At 49.5% G+C, this 23531-nt stretch overlaps 1 protein-coding gene across 2 annotated transcripts in view; it reads left to right on the forward strand.

Moving 5' to 3' along the window:
- Positions 1-23531, forward strand: part of LOC144104437 (uncharacterized) — a 135050-nt gene that overhangs the window by 100246 nt on the left and 11273 nt on the right. Inside the window, exon 1 of one of the 2 annotated variants that reach the window (XM_077637426.1) lies at positions 20939-21094. The exons of the other annotated variant lie outside the window; for it this stretch is intronic. Within the exon in view, the coding sequence (XP_077493552.1) occupies positions 21092-21094 (3 nt within the window). The 5' untranslated portion in view covers positions 20939-21091. Of the gene's footprint in view, positions 1-20938; positions 21095-23531 lie in introns of those variants that run through there. 2 annotated transcript variants of the gene reach the window in all.

The following is a 23531-nucleotide window of genomic DNA, read 5'->3' on the forward strand; positions in this document are numbered from 1 at the left end:
GTGTTGCAGCACTGCCAGGGAGTCCACGGAACGCCATCGCCCGTTCGGCGCGACGCCTTGCCCGTTAGACAAATCGCTCTGCTACGTGCGGTGAAACGGACGCGCGGAGCGGCAAACCACGTAGAAGCGCTGCCAGGCGCCTTGCCGAAAAGCGAGGGACTTGTTGCAGTCGTAGTTCGTCGGCACATCGTTCTCGACAAACCCGATGCCACGGACGCCAGCATAGCTTCCGCGCCGAACGAACGGGCAGCAAACCGCAAGCTTCGTGGGGAACGCGCTTTTGATGTGCGCTGCGTTGTTCGCCGCTCACCGCGTTCCGAAGTGATATTACATAGCGGGGTGGTGAGAGTAATCGCAGAGCAATGTTACCCCTAAACGTACTACATAATGCAGCACAGTGTTACAATACGGGGACAGGAATGCCGTTTTCCGATACTAGAATTCGAGCCGCTGTGCAGATTAACTCTTCTGTCCTTCGTACTGAGCCTTTAGCTTATGTGTGTTGCACGCTTGGTTTCATGGCGTTTACTGGCATCGTACATTCCGAGTTTATGCGGTCACTCCTGTAATGGCATTTACAGAGGGCGGACGCCATCGCGATAAACAGAATATAAAAAAATACTCTATCTTAAGAAACCGGCACCAGAGCACAATAAAACCGGTTATTAGTAGTGCATTGAGGGAAAAAAATTGTTTATGTAGAGATGTGAGCAGTGGAGCTACCCTCACTGGGAAAGGGATGGAAGATCGAAAAGAATGGGAGAGCGCGAAGTCGCCAATGAAGCGGGTGCAGACATCGATGTTCATATAGTCTATAAACATCGGGTCTGAACATTTCGATGTATCCACATCGCGTAGAGAGTTATTTTATGTAGAGTGTCATTCAAGGACTATTGTCTAGGGTTTCTTGTTCCCTGCTTGCGGACAGCAGTTCGTAGTTTCCCGCACTTCGAGCCTCCATTACAGAAGGAATGCGGCTGGATGGCCCTAATTGGCGTAGACGTGAAGTTCAGTCTTGTGGACATCTGAGGAGGCAATCTGCAAGTCGCTCATTACACCTCGATGGCTTTTGAGCAGGAATTAAGACGCTGCGGTCTTCAAATTCTCGAGCACGAAAGTTATGAATTCCGGCACTTTGAATCCTCGGTACATGTAGAAAAAATGCACTTGCATGGTCCTATTAGGAATCCAGTAGACCGGGTTCTTAATGTTCAGTGTCATTACTATCTGAACGTGTAATTTTAAGGCGAAAGCCTTTAATGGCTAATGCTCGCGTCCTTCCGTCCGTCCGTCCGTTACGCTCTTCAACTCGATAAGAAAAATATCTGAGTGCACGATGGGATTCGAGCCACCATCCTTCCGTTCCGCAGCCGCGCATGCTAACGACTGCGCTACTTCCTGCCAACGCATACGTAGTTCTCCTTGTCTAGGACGCTGGAGAGTGTTTGTGGAAAGGCGTCGAATCAGACGGATGCCTCCCAAACGCCCTCCAGTGTCTCCAGTATTTGATTCACAAACAATTGTGTACTTAACATCTTAACCACGCATCACTGACACAAGCAGCAACACCGCGCTAAAGGCTTTCTCCTCACCGCGCTTTAGGTCAGCAAAGTGCCCCCCTGAATTTTTTTTAAATGGATAATTACACTAGTGTTACTTTGACGGGCTATTTAGAACGCGGTGGTAACATCGAAAGGGCGCGCTTCGCGGCCGATCATAATCTATCCAGCATTACCGATATATCATAATCATCCATCATTACCCATCGTCAACGTCGTTATCGCTGCCGGCTTGTCAGATGGAAATGCATACGGCAGCTGGCAGATTGAGCGCCGTGTGCTGTGCGATGTCAGTGCACGTTAAAGATCCCCAGGTGGTCGAAGTTATGCCGGAGCCCTCCACTGCGGCACCTATTTCTCTTTCTTCTTTCACTCCCTCCTTCATCCCTTCCCTTACGGCGCGGTTCAGGTGTCCAACGATATATGAGACAGATACTGCGCCATTTCCTTTCTCCCCAAAAAAAACAATTAAAACAATTAAGATTTAGCGGGAGCAGATCGGACTGCGGGCTTGGTCTTCGCAGGTCGGAACGCGGAACACGATACGCCCGTCCTTCAGTGGCCGACCGTTCGGGACCAGTGCCAGCCCCAAAATCCCTCTTTCGTCCGCGTGACGCCCTCCACTGTACCACTTTTCTTTAGCGGCCGGACGCCCCGGAAAGTGAAATCACTTTCACACCGGCCGGGATCAGTGATATTTCAATCGGGGAGTCTTTCCCTTTTTCGGAGATTTTAATGGGTGCAATTTAGTGAAGAAGGAGCGTTTGCGGAGTTATGAGGGAATTTTAGGAACCGAAATGATCTCACCTTTCCCAGTTTTGACGGAGTTTTCAAGCTGTTGCAGATATAAAGGGCCCTGAAATAGGGAATTTTGGGGCCTAATTCAGGGAATTTTGAGGAAGGGAAATACTGGCTGGGATGCGTGGCTGTCTTACTGAAGCTTCAGTGACTGTCAGATATATAGCCAGAATATAGATTAATATTATAGAGTAAAATCCCCTCACCACTAAGGTATCGGACTTTCTATATATAGATAGACCATTGAAATGCTGGTAAGGGCCCCTCCTCTCTATTGCTTTGCACGCAATTGATGGTTCTTCCTGAGCCACTGTATGTGATGTGCGTAGAGGTGTGGATGTCTACAGCGGCGGGTTTGTTTGTTGTGTGAACTGCGTGCCCGGGTTCAAACGCGAACACCTTCATTTCGTTAGTCCTAAGGTACTTGGGGCTGGTGTGAATTTAACACCGGTTGATGAATATACACCTCCAGGACTCCCTTTCCTAAAAACATGATTGAAGCTACTTGCTCACGTTAGCTTAAATTGTGTGCAGTTCACTGGCAGTAGTCTCGTTTGATTATAGCCATGAAATACCACCATTCGCGAGGGGTCGGACAACGCGTCTGTTGCCAGGCTAGGAATGTAGTTGGGGGGCGGGATTGTCCAGCCTCTCTCTCACACTTGCTATCTTAAGTGCGTTGGCAGGCTGCACGGATGACAATGATGCAACGACAGCCCGACGTGACGTGTTGATCGCACTGACTGTTCAGTGGCCTCGACATAAAGGGGCTGCTTTTTTTTCTTTTTTTCTCGGCACTCTCAGCGGTCTCAATAGACATTTCTTCGTGAATTAGGCGCAAGAATTAAGGATAACGATAAATTATCTGAGCTTGTTCGAGGACCACATATCAAGCCCCCCCCCCCCCCCCTCTTTCTGTCACATTGCGCAGAATGTTTGCTGCCGTGTGGGCTAGTACGATTACAGCTGGAAAAAGACAGGACTTTTTATTCCGTAGGAAACCAAAAAATTTTGGGTTTCACGCCCTGGATTTAGCTGTACATCTAAGAGTAAACTCTCGTACATCTCGTTGTCCTGGAGTGTCTTTTAAACCGTCATATGCTTATAGTTCAACCTATTTGAACTTGAGTTTGCAGTTATGAACTTGTGGAATCCGAAAGAAAAAAAAAGCTCCTTTGGAATGACTGATGTGTGAATACGCCTTGAAGACTGTAATCATACAGCGACCCCTGCACTCGTGCGTCAAACTTCCGCCACCCGTGAGACCTGTAAAAAAAAAGGCGGGGGGGGGGGGGGGAGAATGCTTTGGATATGACGATTAGGAATCGGGAATCGGTCGTGACAGAGTCGTGATAAGGTAGTAATTACTCACTGACATCCACCAACGTAGCAATACGGCTACAAAAGAAATCTATTGAGCTTTCACAGAAACTTCATACTTGAAGAAAAATTTCGTCCTGGCTCTGGGGTTAGGGTGATGTTCACCCTAGAATCGCCCTGCAGTGAAGTGGTGCATTGCCCTGCCGTCGCTTTAGCGGGCACTGAAAAACAGTGCACGTATATGTAGTGTTCGAAACAGTAATGCTTGTTCCGACTTCTGTGCTGCGGAGGTTAACGATTGATTACGCTGTAAGAGCAATGAGACGTTCTTTTGCAGACGTGTGGCTTTTGGCGTTGGAGCAGGTTCGGTTGTGCATCCTTTGTGTGTTTTTTTTCTTAATGGTTGGTGGGAAAGCGGTCCTCCAACGGTTCAGAAGCTTTTTTTTTTGCTGTTGTTCGTTTGGGAGCTGTGTTCCTCGCCAAGCCGCCTTCCGGGCAGTGCGCCAAAACTCTTCTCGACAGCTGTTTTGGGTCATAACAACGATGAGAACCACTTCTCAGACGTTCTTCAGCTGGCAGAGAAGAGGGGGAGGGGGATATGTTGACGCTGTCACAGATTCAAAAGGACCAACGCCAGCAGCCCATTCAGTCTTTTATGACTTGGAGGTTACACTTAAAGCCAGAAAGGGGCGGAAAGTGTGGCGGAGGTTATTTCGGCTTCTGGGAGCAACCGCTACTCCCTTACGAGAGTAACTGCAGAGCAACAGACGCCTCAGTTGGCCTCACAACGGAATAACGGTTCGTTTTCGAGTACTAATATAGGTGCAGTTTGTTCCATTCGACCCGTTTTTTTTTTTTTCATCTGTGCTCAACGGTTACAGAGAACACTGCTATTGCAGTGTCCTCTTCAGGTGCATTAAGTGCTCCCAAAATTTTATAGTGTGCAACCACTAAGGTCCCCACTCACCGATTCCGCCGATCTTTGCCTGAAGCCTAGCCTTGAAAACCGAGGCTCGAAACGAAAGGGAAATGAAACACGCCGTGCTAGAGCACATGCTTCGTATTTGGCCAAGTTAGCTAAATCGGCTCTACTTTTTTTTTATCTTCTCTTCTATCGTTCAACGCGGCCAGGCGCACTCATCCAAAGTTACTTTTCCGTAGCACTTTGAGTGACGCTACAAATTAGCTTTTCTAATTCCTGGTCAACAGGAAAGTAGTAGGTAATAAACCAATGGCAATATTTTAGCGTCGGATTTCCTTCATTTCTAAGACGTTCTGGGAAGCAGTATAAAAAAAAACAGCATTGCTTTTCATTTTTCTCGCGTGAAGAAAATGCAACAATACCCCAAGTGTAATTCCCCGTGTAGTAATAAATCCAAAGCCGTACACAGCCCCTCTGTGTACTGGCCCTAGCCCGACCTGGGCCCGGCGGTGCATCATTTTTTTTCGGGGCCAGGCCCGGACCTTGCCCGAGCTTTCGGGCATGCCCCTCGTTCGTGCAGGGCTCTAGATGGAACAGACGTGTTCTGCCTGCCGTTTCGTGAAATCGGTATTAATGCGAAAGCATTTCCAGGCTATGTCGACGGGTTCGTGTCGCCAAAGCGCGCCACCAAAACGTGTCCGCGGCGATTGTGACCTTCTCAGAAGAGATGGCATCAAACGAAAGGTTGTGATCGATAGAGGACGATGTGAGGATGATGCGAAAAAAAATTGATGTGATTACGATGATTAGTTAATTAATTAGAGCAAATAATGTAAAAGACATCGAAATAGCGTGGACGTCGATATAGTGTGTGGACGGGAAAACAGCCGTGGACGGCAATATAGTGGAAAAATAGGAAAGAAGTGAAAATAAAGTTTGAAACGGATTGAAATATGCTTGGTGAGTGATAATTAATTGAACAAAAGTTTGATTGACATATATTAATTATATAATTAGAAGCAAAGGTCAGTGGACTCTGAGGGGTAAAGAGATTCAACGAGTGTGGAGGAGGCGTCAGTGCTTTCTCATTCCTCTAGTGCGGGTAGCCGCAGCGATCTCTGACGTTTTTAACTACTCATTGAATGGTGCACTCCAGCTAGAATCCGTCTATACGTCCTTATACGTTCTTCATGCCAGCTGTGCTTCACTGTGTGCTTCACTGTGTGCTGGGCTTTGGGGGCGCTGACTTTCTATCACGTGAGCGGAGCCGAAGGCGCGGCGGCGCTTATGCCGCTACCTTAACACGTGGCACGTGTGAGTCCGTGTACGCAGTATATGCACGGCACCCGTACACCAACCCACTCTCTTCACAATGGCCAATTAAACGAGTCTCGCGTTGCGCAAACAACGCTCTTCGCGGCGCCCCGTCGGTGACCGCGTTCGATCCGCCGAGCGGCTCAGGTAGACGAGAAACGTAAACACGCGGGTCTGAGGAGTGCGCATACTATACGCGCCCCAAGGCTGGCCCGCTCCGAGCGAGCTCGCTTTGTTTGGCGTCATGCTCCCGCGCGGTTAAGAGTGGTCGGAACCTCGCCGGAGTCACTATACTACGGCTGGCCCCTCTTCAGCAGCTTTTTCCGTCGGGTGTTCCTCAAACGGCTGATTGTCCCATGGATTCTGCGCAGCCGTTTGCTGACTGCATGTGTGCGTCCGAACCGAATCGCACGCGTCTAGAGCCGCAGTTACATGTCAGAAGTCGACTCCAGTTCCCTTTTTGGGGGGATGGTCGGTCGGTCGAAGTAAATGGCGCAGTATCTGTCTCACATCTCGGCGGAGGACACCTAAACCGCGCCATAAGGGAAAGAATAGAGGAAGGACAGAGAAGAAAGAGGTTCCGTAGTGGAGGGCTCCGGAATAATAATAATAATAATAATAATAATAATAATAATAATAATAATAATAATAATTGGATTTGGGGGAAAGTAAATGGCGCAGTATCTGTCTCATATCTTTGGACACTTGAACCGCGCCGTAAGGGAAAGGATATAGGAGGGAGTGAAAGAAGAAAGGAAGAATAGGTGCCGTAGTGGAGGGCTCCGGAATAATTTCGACCACCTGGGGATCTTTAACGTGCACTGACATCGCACAGCACACGGGCGCCTTGGCGTTTTTCCTCCATAAGGAGGGCTCTGGAATAATTTCGAAGACCTGGGTATCATTAACGTGCACTGACATCGCACAGCACACGGGAACCTTTTGCGTTTTGCCTCCATCGAAAGAAGAGCAGTTTTTGAGAAGGAAATGCGTGACTCGTCCGCTACTCTCTTCCTCGACGCTTTTGCACTTTCCCTCAAAAAGTGGGCTGGAGTCGACTTCAGTGGCATTCATGTAAACGTCGCTAAAGCTGCTTGCCGGAACGTTCGGTTCGCTGCTGGGGCTGTTGGTGTGGGCGTCTGTTAAATTAACGATTGGCCGCGAGGGGTTGCTCGTGAAGAGCAAACTGCATCTCATAAGCACCGATGTCAGCACCTGCCATCCCAGGGCAGTGGTGCGTCACTCAACCGCTGCACCACTGCACCAGGAGTGGTATGGGGACTCCCAGGAACATGTGAATGTAAAGTGGAGAATGACCAATTTCGTGTATACGGCCTTACCCCATTAACGCTATCGCTTCATGATTTCGCCAATCTTTGTGTGAAGCCCGGCTTGATGTTGAAAACCGAAGTGAAAAGCGAAGTGCTCGCGCACTTAATTCGCATTTGGCGCTAAATCGTCCGACATGTTTTTATGCCTTTCTTTTCACAGTAGCAGTAACAGCAGCCGCAGCAACAATATACTTAATACAGTGACTGCAGGTTCAACCCACCCCGGTGGCTTAGTGCTTTGGTGTCCGGCTACTGACCGCGAGGTCACGGGATCGAATCACTGCCGCGACTCGCGCATCTCGGTAGGGGCGAAACTAAAGAACGGTAGGGTACACTTAAGCTCCACCTTAAGGGTATTACGCGATAGCGTTAATTGGTTAATGCCCACATATTCTTAATTGGTCAGTCTCTGCTTTACACTCATAAGATAGCAGGGAGCCCTCATACTAGTCCTGGCGCAGTGCTGCGGCGGTCGACTGATGCGCCACTGCCCTGCGGTGGCAGTTGCTGCCCACCGGTGGGGCTTGTGAGACCCAGGGTGCTCAATCTCCGAGCAACCTCTCGCGACCAATCATTATTTGAACTGCCACCTACCACGGTGGGTATGTTGCGATGACGTCACGAAGTGACGTGACTTAGGTGGCCTATTCAGATTGCTTCTCTGGAGATTTTTCGCGCGGCCTTGGTGAAATTAATTCGCGGCCTTCCACTACGGCTTCCCTCAGCACATGCGAAGCCATTTTTAGCGTTAAACCCCACCTACCATATCTACTGTACGGTGTACTGTATACGGTATATACTAGTATATACTGCGCTGTACACCCTTTCCGCATTCTTGCTAACCGTGGGTGCAGCCATTCCGGAAATGCCTCTTTAAAGGCAGCCGTTACTTTGCGGGAAAAAATGCAGGGCGTATTAATCATCGACCAACGAGCGTTTCGAAGCACGTGATTCTAACCTGTTCCGCGAACACATTTATTGCTGTGAAAGTGAAACTCACAAATTCCCGCAATTTTTTAACATCATGGGTTTCGGCGAAATATAAATACATCACCTCAGACAGATTGCAGCGCCTGTTGCAATAGTGAATCATTGAATTTGTACCACTCTTTGTGCAGTCATTCTTAGCAGTACCATTACAGCGCCACCATACCAGCAGCTTGCATCCGCAGCAGGATAGTAGTAGTAGTAGTAGTAGCGTATTTTGGACGTGTTTTGGACTTGTTTTGGACGTGTTTGTCCCTTTGCGCCGTTCCACGCTCTTTGGCTCTTGTATCTGTCGTAAGGGCGTGAACTGGAATGCGAGCTCTCTTCTCCGAGAATCTCTGTGAAGATGATGTTCAAAGATACGTGCCTCACAGAGATGTTGCCACTCGGAGCGGGCTAAATTTGCATGCCCGCATGCCAGACATCCCTGCGGGCGTCGTCGGTTGCCGTGTTTGTACGCAGTCCGCGCCGCCCTTGACATTGGCTGGTTGACCGGTTGCGACCGGTTTCTCACATGGCTCACGCACACAAACCGCCCCCCCCCCCCCCCCCTCTTCCTCCCATTCTGTTTGTGGCGAGGCTCGCGCGTGCATACCTTTGCGGCTTTATCTCTGGCGGAATGGTTTGTCGCGCTGGGTCGGCTCGCCGCTAACGCGCACCTTGCCTTTCATAACGGGGTGACGTGCGCACACGCTGCCTGTTTAGTTCCGTGCAGTGTGATCCTGCGGCTTTAATGCTCGCCTCAACCATTTTCTGAACAGGGGAGGCGTCGCGTTCCGTCGTGCTTTGTGCTTTTCTTATGCACGGAATTATCCATTAGCGCCGCTTTACCGAATCGTCTTTCGATTCAGTAGACATAGGTGGATAATTATTAGCCTCCCCTTTGTGTCAGGGTGGTGGCAGGTGTCACCTAGCCATTAATTACTAGCGTGCTCAGTACCTTCGGATTAACTGCGAATTTTCTTCCCTTTTCTAAACTACTGTTTTTGACCCTATCCGCCAAATCTGTAGTCGTCTCTTGCTTGCTTCTACATTTTTGAAAATTGAGCACCTCCTGGCTATTACGAAACCCTAGTGCATCGCGGATTCCTGCGGCGGCATCATGCACTGAACTTCGCTGTTCAGGCACTTTCGTGAATGAGCGATTACTCCCTTGAATGAAACCTTCCCCTTGGCGTATCCCCTGAATATATTGGACTAGCCAATAATCTCGTGTATTGCGGAGACCAAGCTGTTCCAAAAGAGCTTTCTTTTTCAAACATTGTGAAAGAGTAAAACTTTTTTGTCCGCAGTTGTTCTTGAACGTATACTAATACTTGCGCAGCTGCCGGCAAGGTTTAAGACAATAAATTATGTGCGGTTTTCTTTAGGCTAAGAGGTAGGGTGCGGAGGATCCGCAGATTTAACAGTGGGCATTGGGGTTTAGTTAGAAGCGAAGTGGGGGAATCCTAAATAAAAATGAAGACTGGACACTGTCTGACCCTTGTAGATGCTCCGGCTTACGCCCTGTGGGAAGTCTCGGGCGGGGTTATTAATAATAATTGGTTTTGGGGAAAAGGAAATGGCGCAATATCTATCTCATATCGGCGGACACCTGAACCGCGCCGTAAGGGAAGGGATAAAGAAGTGAAAGAAGAAAGGAAGGGAGAGGTGCCGTAGTGGAGGGCTCCGGAATAATTTCGACCACCTGGGGATCTTTAACGTGCACTGACATCGCACAGCACACGGGCGCCTTAGCATTTTGCCTCCATAAAAACGCAGCCGCCGCGGTCGGGTTCGAACCCAGGTACTCCGGATCACTAGCCGAGCGCCTAACCACTGAGCCACCGCGGCGGGTCGGGCGGGGTTTCCTGTTATCGCGTTGCACGGTGTCGAAGAAACGCAGCCTCTGCAAGATCTTATACTGACCGCCCGATAAGGAGGCTTGGTTATCGCGCTCGCATCTCCGGCCGAATGCCTCCGCTGCTAGTTTTTCCTGAGTCTGCAATTCCTTCTTGTTTGTTCAGTTTTTGAAGTGGAAGCATGAGGAAGGGCAAGTACTGGAAGATAGGAGACGCGATGGAACGGCCTGTGCATGCCTTCGTTGTGGCGCGTGTTTAGTCCCTCTTCCATCGCTGTCATTTAAACGCGAAAACGTTAAGGCTCCCGTATGGCAGAAAATCCGGCGTCGCAGACGTTGTGAGAGAAAAATCCCCGGAGAAGCTACCAAAGTGGGCCGTACAGGTCACGTGACCTTGTGGCGTCATCGCAACCTGCCCGCCGGATTGTGAGCGAACTGACCACCGTGGCAGGTGGCAGCTACATTAATGATTGGTCGCAAGAGGTTGCTCGGGAATTGAGCAACCTGGGTCGCACAAGTCCCACCGGTGGCAGCACCTGCCATCGAGGGCAGTGGCGCATCGCTTAACCGCTGCACCACTACGCCTGGGGTGGAATATATGAGGACTCTCAGGGATCTGCGAGTGTAAAATCAAGAATGACCAATCCCCGCATATGTGAGAATTTACCGCCCCCCCCCCCCCCCCATTAACGCTACCCGTCATACCCTCAAGGCGGAGCTTAAGTATCCGGTGCAATTTTTTCGTGCTTCGTGGAAATTAGCGCCACCGAATCTTAGTCTGCAGTATCGTACGACTGAAGCACACTGCACCTCCCCCGTAGTGAGCCAGTGGCTGCCGCGTTCGACTGCTGAGCAAGATGTCGCGGGATCGAATCCCAGCTGAAGCTGCCGTACGGTATCTTACGCGACAGCGTATACGGTGCCATGGCTCGTCCGGTCGTAAAGCCGGCGGCGTAGTCGGCACCGCGGGGCGGAAATATTCGGGGGGCTGCGTCAGTCATTCGGGCAGCATAAACTTACTAGTTAAGTTGGAGCCTAGCTCGCGGCAGGGATTCGAACCGCCGACCTATAATAGGTGGCTGCGTAAAACAAATCGCATCATGGTAATTTGTGGTTCTAGTGATTGATGATTGATTGGTGTGGGATAGGCGCTTACTACTTAAAAAAATCATTGTAATTAATTGATTATTTAAAGAAATAAAACAAATTCTAAAAGGGGGTGTCAAATGGATCAGAATGAAAAGCCAATGCTTGATGGTGGCAATTAAGAACATTCAATGAGTAATTTATCAATAAATTGAAACAATTAAAGAAAACGAAAAATGCGTTCAAAGGTGTCAACCTAAGCTCAGAATAGCAAGCCTAACCCACTAAACTATTGCGTCATATCCCTAAGGCGGTGCTTATACACGTGTACTCTCCATTTTTGATGACGGCTAAGCGATCAAACGGCCGTTTGCTGTGCAATGCCAATGCCCTGCAAAATAAATAAAAGGTAGCGATATCCGCTTTAGCGTGGCACTGCCAGTGCCCAAAGAATATGCATGTGCGATGCAGAAACTGGCTGAGAGAGAGAGTAAACTTTATTGTTCCAATTGAGAGGTTTGGTTGCGTGCCCGGAGACTGCCGATGTCTTCCAGGCTGAGCGTGGTTGGCGCCCCTAGTCCAAGGCACCACTGTCCCTGGCCATCCGGCATGCGTGGCTCACTAGGTCCCTTCGGACCTTAAGCTGGCTGCTGGTCAGCCGGTCCTCCCACTGCTCCGCATTTGGGTCTTTATTATTTCGGAACGCTACATTGTGTGTACATTCCCATGTGGTATGATGTAACGTGGGGGTTGCCCCGCACCACGGACATGTATCCCTATACTGCTCTGGATACATCTGAACCTGAAGCCGCTGAAACAAAAATAATGCTCGACAATGTGTTGTTCCCTTTATTTGTCATATAAAAGACAGGTGGGGGCGGATGCTTAATTTTTTTAAAAGCTTTGTCTCAATGCGCATGCTTTTGTTTTTTATTTCTTTGGACTTCGGATGCATTCTTGGGAGGACAATGGTCGAAATGCTGGCACGACGTGCGCGGTATTGGACGCGGTTATCGGGTCTTCCCTTTGTCTCGCTATTATCTGAGACTGGGGTCTGCCTCGATCAGCAAGCCGTTGTCTCTGAGTCATGTAGTTGTTTTTTTCGCGTGGGGTTCTGCATGCAACTGACTATATGCGCCGGCCGGTCAGCTGATGAACGAAGAAACTCCTTTGACCATCGCGGGGGTTTCCCAGATTGAAGCCAAGTTCGAGACCAGTCGCGTTGTGATTGATAAACGGAGGACCTGTCGATCCATTGATTGAGTCTTCTCGGTGAACACTCTTCACAGGCGTGTGGCAACAACACTGAGAAGCGGACGTTTGGGAGTGCATCTGAACTTGTTACCCTCATGTTTGGTTTAGTTTGGTTTATGGAGTTTTAATGTCCTAAAGCGACTCAGGCTTTGAGGGACGCCGTAAGGGAGGGCTCCGGAAATTTCGACCACCTGGGGTTCCTTAGCGTGCACTGACATCGCAGAGTACGCGGGCCTCTAGAATTTCGACTTCATCGAAATTCGACCGCCGCGGCCGGAATCGAACCCGCGTCTTTCGGGTCAGCAGCCGAGCGCCATAACCATTGAGCCACCGCGGCGGCTATTACCGTTTGTGGCTGGGAAGGTTCGAATATTGAGTCTGGATTGAATTTGTCCCTTATACTTGAGTAAAAGCAGTGCAAAACCAGGACCACACTAGATGACAGAAGTGCTGCTATCAACTCAGGTTTATAGACAGAGACGGCAATTTATAGGTTGAGCAAGGAAAAGGAAAACCGTGCGTCAAGGTACTGTTCAAAATGGTGGAATAATAATAATAATAAAAATTAATAATAATAATTGGTTTTGGGGGATCTTTAACCACCTGGGGATCTTTAACGTGCACTGACATCGCACAGTACACGGGCGCTTTAGCGTTTTTCCTCCATATAAAAAAAGATTGGGTGGAACAATCGGCGGAAAAGCAAGAAAAAAAAAACACGGGGCACGGAAAGCATTTTAACGGGGCAGAATAACGCATGTGTGCAGAGGTTGGTATAGGAACCAGCTAGCCCGCTGGTACCTCCCCTTGATTGTCCATCATTGTCTCGACAAATCTAAATTGGAGACTTTGGTCGTCAGGGATGCGGGTGTTTTGCGGCTGAATTTAACTGCCGGCCGTTAAGTCTACTATACCACTAACAATGTGCATATCCTGAAATCACCTGTATGTAGGCACTGTCGTCCTTGTCGGTACCAGAGGTGCGCAGCCTCATGAGGTCGACCTCAACCTCAAAATGACCTCAACCTCACGTCGTGAGGTGAGGTTGAGGTGAGGTCGGCGACGGCTCGAAATTTTCTGAGTGAGGTCAGCAAACCAGACCTCAACCTCACGCTTGAGTTTGAGGTTGAGTGAGGTCGTCATTCAGTGGGTTCGAAATTTTGATGTCGAGACTTTATGCAGTTGCCACGTCTTACTCCGACGAGTGCAGCTTCCGAAGCGGAGTGGCAGAGCACCGCCGCAGTGTTCATGCAATGACGTTTTGTGTTCGGCTTCCCCTGTTTGGGCAACCGGATGCCACAGTTCCCTCTTAGCTTCCGGTGCTGCGCCGTAACGTCCGTTTAGTCCGAGCCTGCAGGAAGACGCACCCCTCTGGTCTTCCCGGAAGGAGTGGTACTGTCACAGCACGCCACTCTCCCTCCCCCTTGCCCCGCTGGCGTAGCACCCGGCTGCCTACCGGTCTGCTGAAACTCCCGGGGAGCGTGCAAAGCACGTAACTCACGTTGACTCGCGGTAGCTTTGTTTGATGCCGCAAACAAATAAGTTCAGTCCAACCAGCACGCAATAAATTTGTCGACGCGCGGATGGCCCCAGCAAGACTGCTTCGTGTTCATGATCGTTGCCGGCGCTGACCTCATGGCCCTTGCCTTGCAGTCGAATAAAGCGGATTCTGCTGTACATTACAAGCTGACTTAACAGAAACTGGAGTAGTCGGCCCAGGTGAGAGAATGTGATTCAGGTGGTTCCTAACAATGACACATCCTGATTCGAAGAAAAGAGAACGAAGCCAGGAAAATCTGTATAACACCGTCGAAGCTTTTGATCGGTGACTTCCCCTTTCGAATCTCACACTAATTCTGTATGTTCCCGTTCCGTAATGCAAGCAGATGCAAATATAATTTCACCTTTCTATCCTTCCCAATAACCTTCCTTTTGGTCTCCGGTTCCTTGTTCCTTCTCGGAAATTCACTTATTATGCCGAAACACCGCACAGCATAGCGGTATTGCAGCGGCGAAAAAATGCAAAACTATAATGAATATATGGTCATTTGGTAGCCGATTCCTTTTTTTTTTTTATGAGGATGTATGAATGGAACTGATTACATGCTCGCGCTGTGCTGCTGAGTCGCTGTTTCAAACCTTCTAAAATGGCGCTTAATGGGACACGCTGTTGTTAGCTTCTGTTTTAGTGTCATATTACAGCGTCGTCATGTGACTAGGTTTGATGGAACATTACATCGCTGTCACGTGACCTGGTATGACGTCATACTCACATGGTGTCATCATGAATTGTACTAATTAGCCTTAGCATTAGCTAATTATATTAATTAGCATGTATGTGACGTCATCTTCGTCGCGTGACTCGTTGGCTCGTGACGTCACATGGCGCCGTTTCTTGCGGACACTTTTTTGCGGATATGACCTTGAAAGTGAGCCATCTAGTGCTTTCGTATTAATAAAAGAAGCCGCTCGCTTCTACAAAGACAAATACAACGTGCCTGTGTTGGTGTACTACAGTTGCAGCTTGTTAAGTGTTTTAGTAGGCAACATACAGAGCACTGAAGAAAGCATTCTCGCTCTGCCGGATAGAGCTAGAAAATCGAAATATACTGAAATGCGTCTGCATAACCGTCGCATTGGAAAGTACATTGACAACCAGATTCTTTATATTCGGTAACTATTCTAAAGCTTAAAAGAGTATCGCGAATACCTCCCCCCTCCTCCCAATTTCTGGTAGATGGGGTAGAAGGTCTGTGTTTGTGAATTGTCGGTTCGTGCTTGAATGAGCGAGAGGCTTCCAATACGAACAAGTATACACGAAGCAGGTTGCCAAGTATTGACTCACATATAAAGTACTCACCGACGTACTGGTGGTAACCGCGTATGGGACACCCCTGCCCGCAGGCCATATACTCTCTGAGGGTTCATCCCAGATTATAAGCTTCTCCTATTGCGTGCACATGAATAGTGTCTGTACACACCTTATTAAATAACACCATCATCATGTTGGCTTTCCTGTCTCACAGAATTCTCAGATTTTGTTGACTGAAAAACTTCTTAATCGCTTATTGTTTTGTTTTCCGTCGGTTTTCTGAGGTCGAGCAGCCGACCTCAACCTCACCATTTGAGGTTGAGGTGAGGTTGAGTGAGGTCAGCAGTGGCCCAGGAAGAGGTAGGTGAGGGCGTCTAAGGAGACCTCAACCTCCACTGATGAGGTTGAGGTTGAGCGAGGTCGGGAAATTCTTTTTGAGGTTGAGGTTAGGTCCAGATTTTTGAGGTCAAATGCCCACCTCTGGTCGGTACACTGAAAGAACACGGTCATCGTATATGCTTTTTGGAGTTTGCCTGTACAGCTCACAGTATACACCAGAGCAGCTATTTGACTTTTAACAGTCTTGCTTCCTCTCGCGGTCGTTTGGCGTGCCGTTCGTCTTAAGTCGTCAGGCCTGACAGCTTGATTTTGAGCGCTAAGTAAAGCGAAGCCCCTGAAGCAGAACTGTTGGCCTCAAGACTTTTCACAGAGACTGTACGTCATGATCAGAAGTGGCGATAGCAATAGCTTAATGCAAAACACATGGGCGCACAGCACACACGGAAGGATAAGACGGAGCAGCGGGGACGTCTTTTGTCTTTCGTCTCCTCTTTGGCGCCTGTCTCGTGTGGGCACCGTGGTCTTTTTATAATCGGCTCCTGGACAAGGCCCGCACACGGCAGTCGTAGCGATTCGCGTGCACCGGGCTGTGTCCTGGCGCCCCGCAAAAAAAAGAGACACCGACACATCGCTTGCTCTTGAACTTCTCTCTCTCTCTCCCTCTCTCGCCTTCTCTCCCAACGGTGCCGCCGGGTCCCGTTGTACCACACAGACGGTCTGCGGCGCGGAGGCTATAATTGGGCGGTCTTCGCCCTTTCTGGACCGTGCATGCGTGGCGGCTTGGACCGGCGCTTCTGCCGTGGGCCGCGGTCCTTTCGGCGTGCGCCACATGGCTCTTCCGCCCCCCTCTCCCTGGTCTGCTCTAGCTCGTGCAGCAGGCAGCCCTCAGGGCTTCCGCTCGCGTCACCCAAAAGGGTGGGTGGCTTTGCACCACTCGCCTCCCGTTCACCATACGCCGCTGCCAGCTCTGGGTGGACCACACCCGTCTCACCGGCACCGCTGTGAACAATGCGGTACTGTTGGCGAGTTCTTGCTGACTCGAATGGCACGGATGTTGTGACCTGCGCACTACAGAGTAAAGCACAGCGAGAAGGAACATAACTGGACGCACGGTGGTGGAGCCGTCTCCTGTCTTTCCCGTGTTGCCTTTCGAATGTAGTGGTCAGTATGTGCGTTGTGCGGTGTCGACACACGTCAAAGGACCTGGAGGTGGTCGGAAGTTAATGGGGGAGCCCTCCGGGACGGCTCCTCTCGTAGCCTATGATGTGCAGTAGAAGAGAAAAGCATCTAGACCGCGTGTTCTGTGAAAGGCTGGAGGACCACACTGGTGGAGGTGAAAGCTAAAATCCTGTTCGTTCACTTGCATAAGTGTGGTCCCCAGCCGGCTGCCAATAGAGCTATGGGCTTCGTGTACGGAGTACGCAGTCTAGGCACATCTGTCCCTGACTGCACAGCTTCGTTTTGGCAAGCTGCGGGAAACATCGCATACTTAAGAATGTATCGAACGTACTGCTATATACTTTGCTTTAGAGAGGGCAGAAGTGCAGACCGTTCGGGATGAGCTGAGAATTCGTGTGTTTAATCATTTACAGATACTGCTCTCTTGTGTGTCAAGACGTAGGAGGCGTCGATGCAAAGGTTACAGTTTTAATGATGAAAGCAAACTTGTACGACCTGACAATTGGTTCACAAATTCAGCGTACGCTAATTCGCGAGTGACCCTTTGAATGTTTTCCAAGGTTCCTTTTTAGTTTCAGTCCGGCTGTTCATTTCGAGCACTAGATTTCATTCGTTACAAAAGTGACTTAGCGGCGCAAGGGCTAGAAGTCGACGATTGTTCTCCATCATCCGGCGAGTTTGTTCTGTCATTCTTCCCATGCGCACCTATTCTTTCGTAGCACTGTACGGAATAGGACATGGTGAATTCCTTCGATTTGGTTCACTCATCCCTGTGCACATATTCTTTCATAGCACTGCACGGAACAAGACGTGGTGCATTTTTTCGAGGTCGAGGAGGGTGGAAGGAGCCGGAGGGATGGGTGAGGCGCATTGCAACTGCCAACTCTGATTAGCCTGCCCGGCTGTTTCCAGACTGGGACCACCAACAACAAGAGCTATGATGAGCCGGGTGTTGTGGCGTTTTGGAGACAGCGAAGGCAGAGAGGGAAGAAGCCCTCTCTCGATTGTAGCATGTGCGGTCGGGAGCTTTTGACTTGCAGCAGAAGCCCCGTCGATTCGGCTGGGTAGCTTCGCTTCGGGGTGGGGGTGACGTAATAGGCGCACTCCGGGCGGCGTGGAATACTAGCGGGCGACATTGAAGTGACGTCACGCCATATATTGACTTCCCCTACAGCAGTGGGGGTACTTCGTGTTTTGTTTATTTCTCATTGTTTTCGGGCCACCGGAGGAGATCCACGTAGTAGCTGCAGTTGTTGTTCTCCTATGTGTTGGTTTAATATGGGGAAATATACCGGAAGAGAGGTGTTTTTTTTTTCGGGGGGGGGGGGGGGGGAGGGGAAACAGAGGGGGTTTGTAGTTTATGCGGTCATGGTTATTGGCGAGCGCATTTTTGTTGCTTTTTTTGCGATGTGAAGTACATTCGATATAAACAACTCCGTTGTATGGCAGAGGAGCATCCCTACCTTCGTAGTCATAAGGTATATGCATTGGCAAAAAAAAAAAAACGTACCGCGGTAATGAGATCTATCGCTATTAGTGTTATGCTATAGGTTGAAAGTGAAGAGAGGGGGGGGGAGGCATGCTGACGCTGCTGAAGTTCGCGCCAGTATACGTGAATCCCTCGTGACACTACGAAATAACGTTCATCCAAAACCCTACCGCGGGTCGTGTGTGGTTGAAGGTAACTGAAAGCTGTTTGACTGCCAGGTAATAGTTTATTCAGTGCAATGACGACAGCACATTGCGTCATCATCATCATCAGCCTGACTACACCTACTGCATGGCAAAGGCCTCTCCCATGCCTCTCCAATTAACCCTGTCCTTGCGTCCACCATATGCCTGCAAACGTCTTTATCTCATCCGCCCACCTAATCTTCTGCCGCCCCCTGCTACGCTTGCCTTCGCATTACATGCCCTGCCCAAGCCCATTTCTTCCTCTTGATTTCTACTAGGATGTCATTAACCCGCGTTTGTTCCCTCACCCACTCTGCCCGCTTCTGGTCTTCTAACGTTACACCTATCATTTTTCTTTCCATGGCTCGCTGCGTCGACCTTAAGTTAAGCACACTGCATGTCGGACTAAAGTGGAGCGGGAGGAAGAACCAGCGTGTATAAAGATATCTAAATGCGGATGAGCTGGTAACCGATGCAGGAAGCAACAGCGCTTTGTAAACGTTCTATAAACTTTGATTTTAAAGTTTAAAATTCATGTTCAGCATCGCGAATGGATTTTTTGTTCTTCCATCTTTGGCTGGCGACGTATCCAGGGAAACCGAAGGCGCAGAATGATCTGCTTCATGCCGGCGTACCCGGAATTTCTTTCCTTATCTGTCGTTGACGCCATCGGCTCGTCCTGAACGGTGTCTCGCCGCGATTAATGGCCAGGGAGTACACGTGCTGTCAGAGCTATTCAATTCATCCCAGTCGTGCGGTGTTTATTTTTGCATTTAGATTTTTTTATCTTCTCACGTCGCAGGCGATGAGTGATCGATTTTTAAATGTATTTTTTATTAGTTCAGTTCCGGTAATGGCATCCAGGGGATAACAGTGGGCAGTGGCACAGATAGTTATAGGTGCTTCATCGTCATTGTCGTCAGTCATATTGTGTCCGTTGAGCGACAAAGGTCTCTCCAGTTAAGATCTTCAGTCAGTCTCTGTGCTGCGTCAGCCATGTTTTACCCAAGTGCAAAAAAAAAGGGGGGGGGGGGGTGAACATTCGCAAGAAGAAAAAATAGCCAGATATGGTCTTGATGCAAAATGGAGTGATTAGGTTTGAACTAACTTAATTATTAATTTGCTCATAATTTTTTGTGTGAAAGTGCAGAAAGAAAAGGCATTTAGTGATTAAAGGAAGAGCCCTCGAATTAGCCAGCAAATTTTAATGTGTACGAGCGCTAGCGTTTAATAATTGGTTTTTTTTGGGGGGGGAAAGGAAATGGCGCAGTATCTGTCTCATATATCGTTGGACACCTGAACCACGCCGTAAGGGAAGGGATGAAGGAGGGAGTGAAAGAAGAAAGAGAAATAGGTGCCGTAGTGGAGGGCTCCGGCATAATTTCGACCACCTGGGGATCTTTAACGTGCACTGACATCGCACAGCACACGGGCGCCTTAGCGTTTTGCCTCCATAAAAACGCAGCCGCCGCGGTCGGGTTGGAACCCGGGAACTCCGGATCAGTAGTCGAGCGCACTAACCACTGAGCCACCGCGGCGGGTCATTTTCGGTTTCCTCTTTAAAGAATGCGCGGATTACGGAACCGCGTGCTACACAGCAGGACATTATGTTCGATGTAAGCGGCATGTAGCAAAGTTTCCGCGAATAAACTTGTACTTAGATGGGAGGGAAAGATATGTTATTCGATTATTTTGCATTCTAAAGATGCATTTGGAGGACGCCTAACTCAACTGCTCCGGTTCGATTTCAACACCGTGGCTTGCTGAATATGGACCACCGATATATGTCTCAGCGTACGAGCAAACTTCTCGCTTCCCTTCCCCTGAGCGAGATTCGAACCTGCGACCTATAGCGGTGCTCGGCAGCAGTTGATCCGCTGCCGCTGGGCGCACAACATTTTTCGCCCTTAAATGACGTCGCGAGTTGATGAAACGCGAACTGTTGTATTCCAATGCACTGCCACTAATTAGCACCGCCAGCAGCTGCACGGTATATTCTGAAAATACATTACTCAGGAAGCCCTGGCTTCCTGGGGATTCGGGGCGGATCGGTTATAGCGCAGATATTGCCTGTTGCGCAAGCGAGTCGGCAAAGTCGCATTTTTGGGGCGTCCAGGTTCTCTCGTCTTATCCGCATTGTGTATAGTGACCGGTGATGGTGCAATGCTCTAGTCCCAAAAATTCCGTTTTGTTTTTGCTTCCATTCCCAAAGAATGGGCAAGGGTTAGATTCAGCGACAAAAAAAAAAGGAAAATGTCGGGGCAACAAATACCTCGTGATAATGACCCACACCTACTGCGTCTTCATTCCCATTGTTGCTAGTTCTTTTTTTCACGCCTCCCCCCCCCCCCCCCCATTCCACCCCCGCATACTTGTCTGGTTTAAGCAGAGGAGGAAAGGGGGTGACGTCACGTCCATCGCCCCCTCCCATTGGCCGGGCGGCGGGGTGTTTCCCTTTCCCTCTACCCCCGGCAGCGCCCCATCGTCCGGAGTCTTAAAACGGGGGCCGGCGCGGCACCGTTCGTCAGTCCTTGGCAGTGCTCGCATTTGTGCTGCCGTCTGCGCGCTCCCTCCGTGTTCGTTGAACTCGTCGGCTGTGAGGCACAGAGCACTGCCGCTTAACCTTCCTCCTATTTCTCTGTGAACTGCGTGCAGCCCCCGTCGTTCGCCAAGACAATGGTGCGTACTGTTAGAATGTTCCGTTTATATTTTTTTCTTTTGTTTATCGTTCCCTTGTAGATGAACGGCTTGACTCTATGTAAATTAGTGGCGGCGTTTATGGTAATTGCCGCAATTTTTTTAGCGAAATGAATGTGAGCTTCGGGTTTCTCAAGTGTTAATTTTTTTAAAATTTTTATTTGCTTTATTCGTTCAGACGCGGTTCTTACCCGCAGATTACTGGCTTTGATTCCGTAAGGTGTTCATTTATTACGCAGTGTAGTTTGTGTAATTCGTAACAGTCTGGCGACTCCTCTGTGACCTGCAGTTTCATTGTGCTAGCGGTTTTCTGTTTTTCTTCATGAATGTTAACGTGTTTAGTGCCTGTCATTTGGAGTGAGCTGCCACACCCACCCCCCATCTACAAAAAGCGTTGCCGTCTGACAAGCAACGGACTTCTCTGCCCCCTGCCGGTCCCCTGTTTTCCTGGCTTAATTATTTTTTGTTTGTCGAAATGCTTCGTGCAGTGGGCTTTGATTTGCTACTACACTTTGACGGTTTCGATGACGTACTTCATTCAGTGCTGCTTCCATCATCGGCTGTGCAGTTTGTATGGCGCTGTGTCAACGGATGCACTATACGACTTATCAGATCACCGCAATCTTATCCGGTCGCGTGCCCGCTATTGCTCGCTTATCGCCAACACACTGTGGAGGCGGGATGGCTTGCATAGCGATGTTTCTAGTGCACTGCTCTCGAGGTATTTTGACAGCCTCGGAGGTTTTTTCTAACTCATGCTGCCGCTGGCTAACTGTTACTGAGTCATACCAGCGGTATTGGTTCTGATTCGAAGAATATCAATGTTCAACGGTCGATATTCCACTGGATATTCTTAACTACGTCCTCATTGCTGTGCCCATTACACTTGTGAGGGTTCGGTCAATTTGCTTATCGTTTTGTAATACGCTTTCTGGGCACCAGTGCTCGGCCATCGTTCACAAAGCGGTGCACTATTCTAGTGCGCCAACAATGTGTGTATATTTTGACAGCCACCGTGCTTAGGCGTCACCAGCACTGATCGCGCCACTTCAAAGACCTCTGTCGCGCAGTTCGCCCATAATCGATCCTAACTGTGCCTTGTTTCCCGCGTCTTTGTTCAGCGTGCCTCCAAATCGTCCTAGCTCCCCCGTCACTCGCGTAGTAGACGTCAAACTGTTGACATTCGAGAACTGTCTTCTTTCTCCGCGTTTGATTTTATCTTTCAGCCGGGCGGCCTTGACCGCTTCACACGGCTACAGCCCTTGAAAAGTTGTCAACGAATGCTTTTCAAACACCGCTTGACGCGACACGTCCGGCGGCGTTCGACGCTTCATCGGCACGCGTCACTTGACAGCCGAGTCGACGTGACAAGCGGTGTTGCTTTGTGGCGAGTTGAGAGAGGGAAAGAGAATGCTGGTACGGGACTTTACACAGGTAGGCTCGTTAAAAAAGGGGGGGGGGTGGGGGGGAGGTAGCTGGACCGAAATGGTTTCTTCCCTGGGCACACGAAGCCGTCCCCGTGAGTATGACGATGTGGGTCCTGGGTGTTTCTTCTCCCGGGACTCGTGCCAGCAGCATGCACCACACGGGCTTGTTCACTTTTGGTATCCGACGCGTCCAGTCCTTGGCACGGTTTGGAGCAGTCTTCGTAGCGTCTGTTCTTCTTGCCTTCCCTCGCCGAGATCGTGTGCTTACAAATGCAACCCACCATGGTCGACCCTCTTCAGTTGTGTCTGGAATTGGGCTCGTAGATCGCCTTTTAACTATCCTCTTTGTGTTTGCTCAACCCTTTCACTCTTTGATCTCAAAAGTAGTCGGTGTTCCCCAATTAGTTGCCAGAGAAATCCAGCCAAGAGTGGCAAGTATGTCTCACGCCTGTACAGTTCTTCCCGGCGGTAATGTTCTAACCACGTCCTAAAGGTTTGTCCTGCACACGCCTTCTTACGGTCCGGGCACACAAGTCGTCACTATAAGGTGGCAACCACGTTGGTACTGAGATCCTATTTGAATATACTGATTACATGGCGCCCACGACCACCGACGTGCTGACAAGCATCATCGGCGCTCCCCGCTTGGAAAGCAGCATGCCCGAAAGAATTTTTTTTTCTTCGGTCGCATAAAAAAAACGGCTCAGCTGTGCATAAGCTCGATGGCAGCTCGTGTCCTGCTGCGTGCGTTCTATACTCCCAATTCTGGGCCAGTTAACTTCTCGGAGTAAATCGACTACCCATTCCTGATATTACGACCACTCAACTCTTGCAATAAGAGTAGCTTCGTGTTTCTAGCACTGCATGGCCAGCACCCGTTGCAACGAGACAACGTTAAAGCTGCGACACGGCTGCACACATGTAACGTCTAACTTGAGCAGGATTTTTTTTTTGTGACCTCCAGTTTCCAAGAGCCCGCGCACATCTTGGTA

This window comes from Amblyomma americanum, chromosome 9 (genome assembly GCF_052857255.1).
Source record: "Amblyomma americanum isolate KBUSLIRL-KWMA chromosome 9, ASM5285725v1, whole genome shotgun sequence".
In the NCBI taxonomy this organism is placed as follows: Eukaryota; Metazoa; Arthropoda; class Arachnida; order Ixodida; family Ixodidae; genus Amblyomma; species Amblyomma americanum.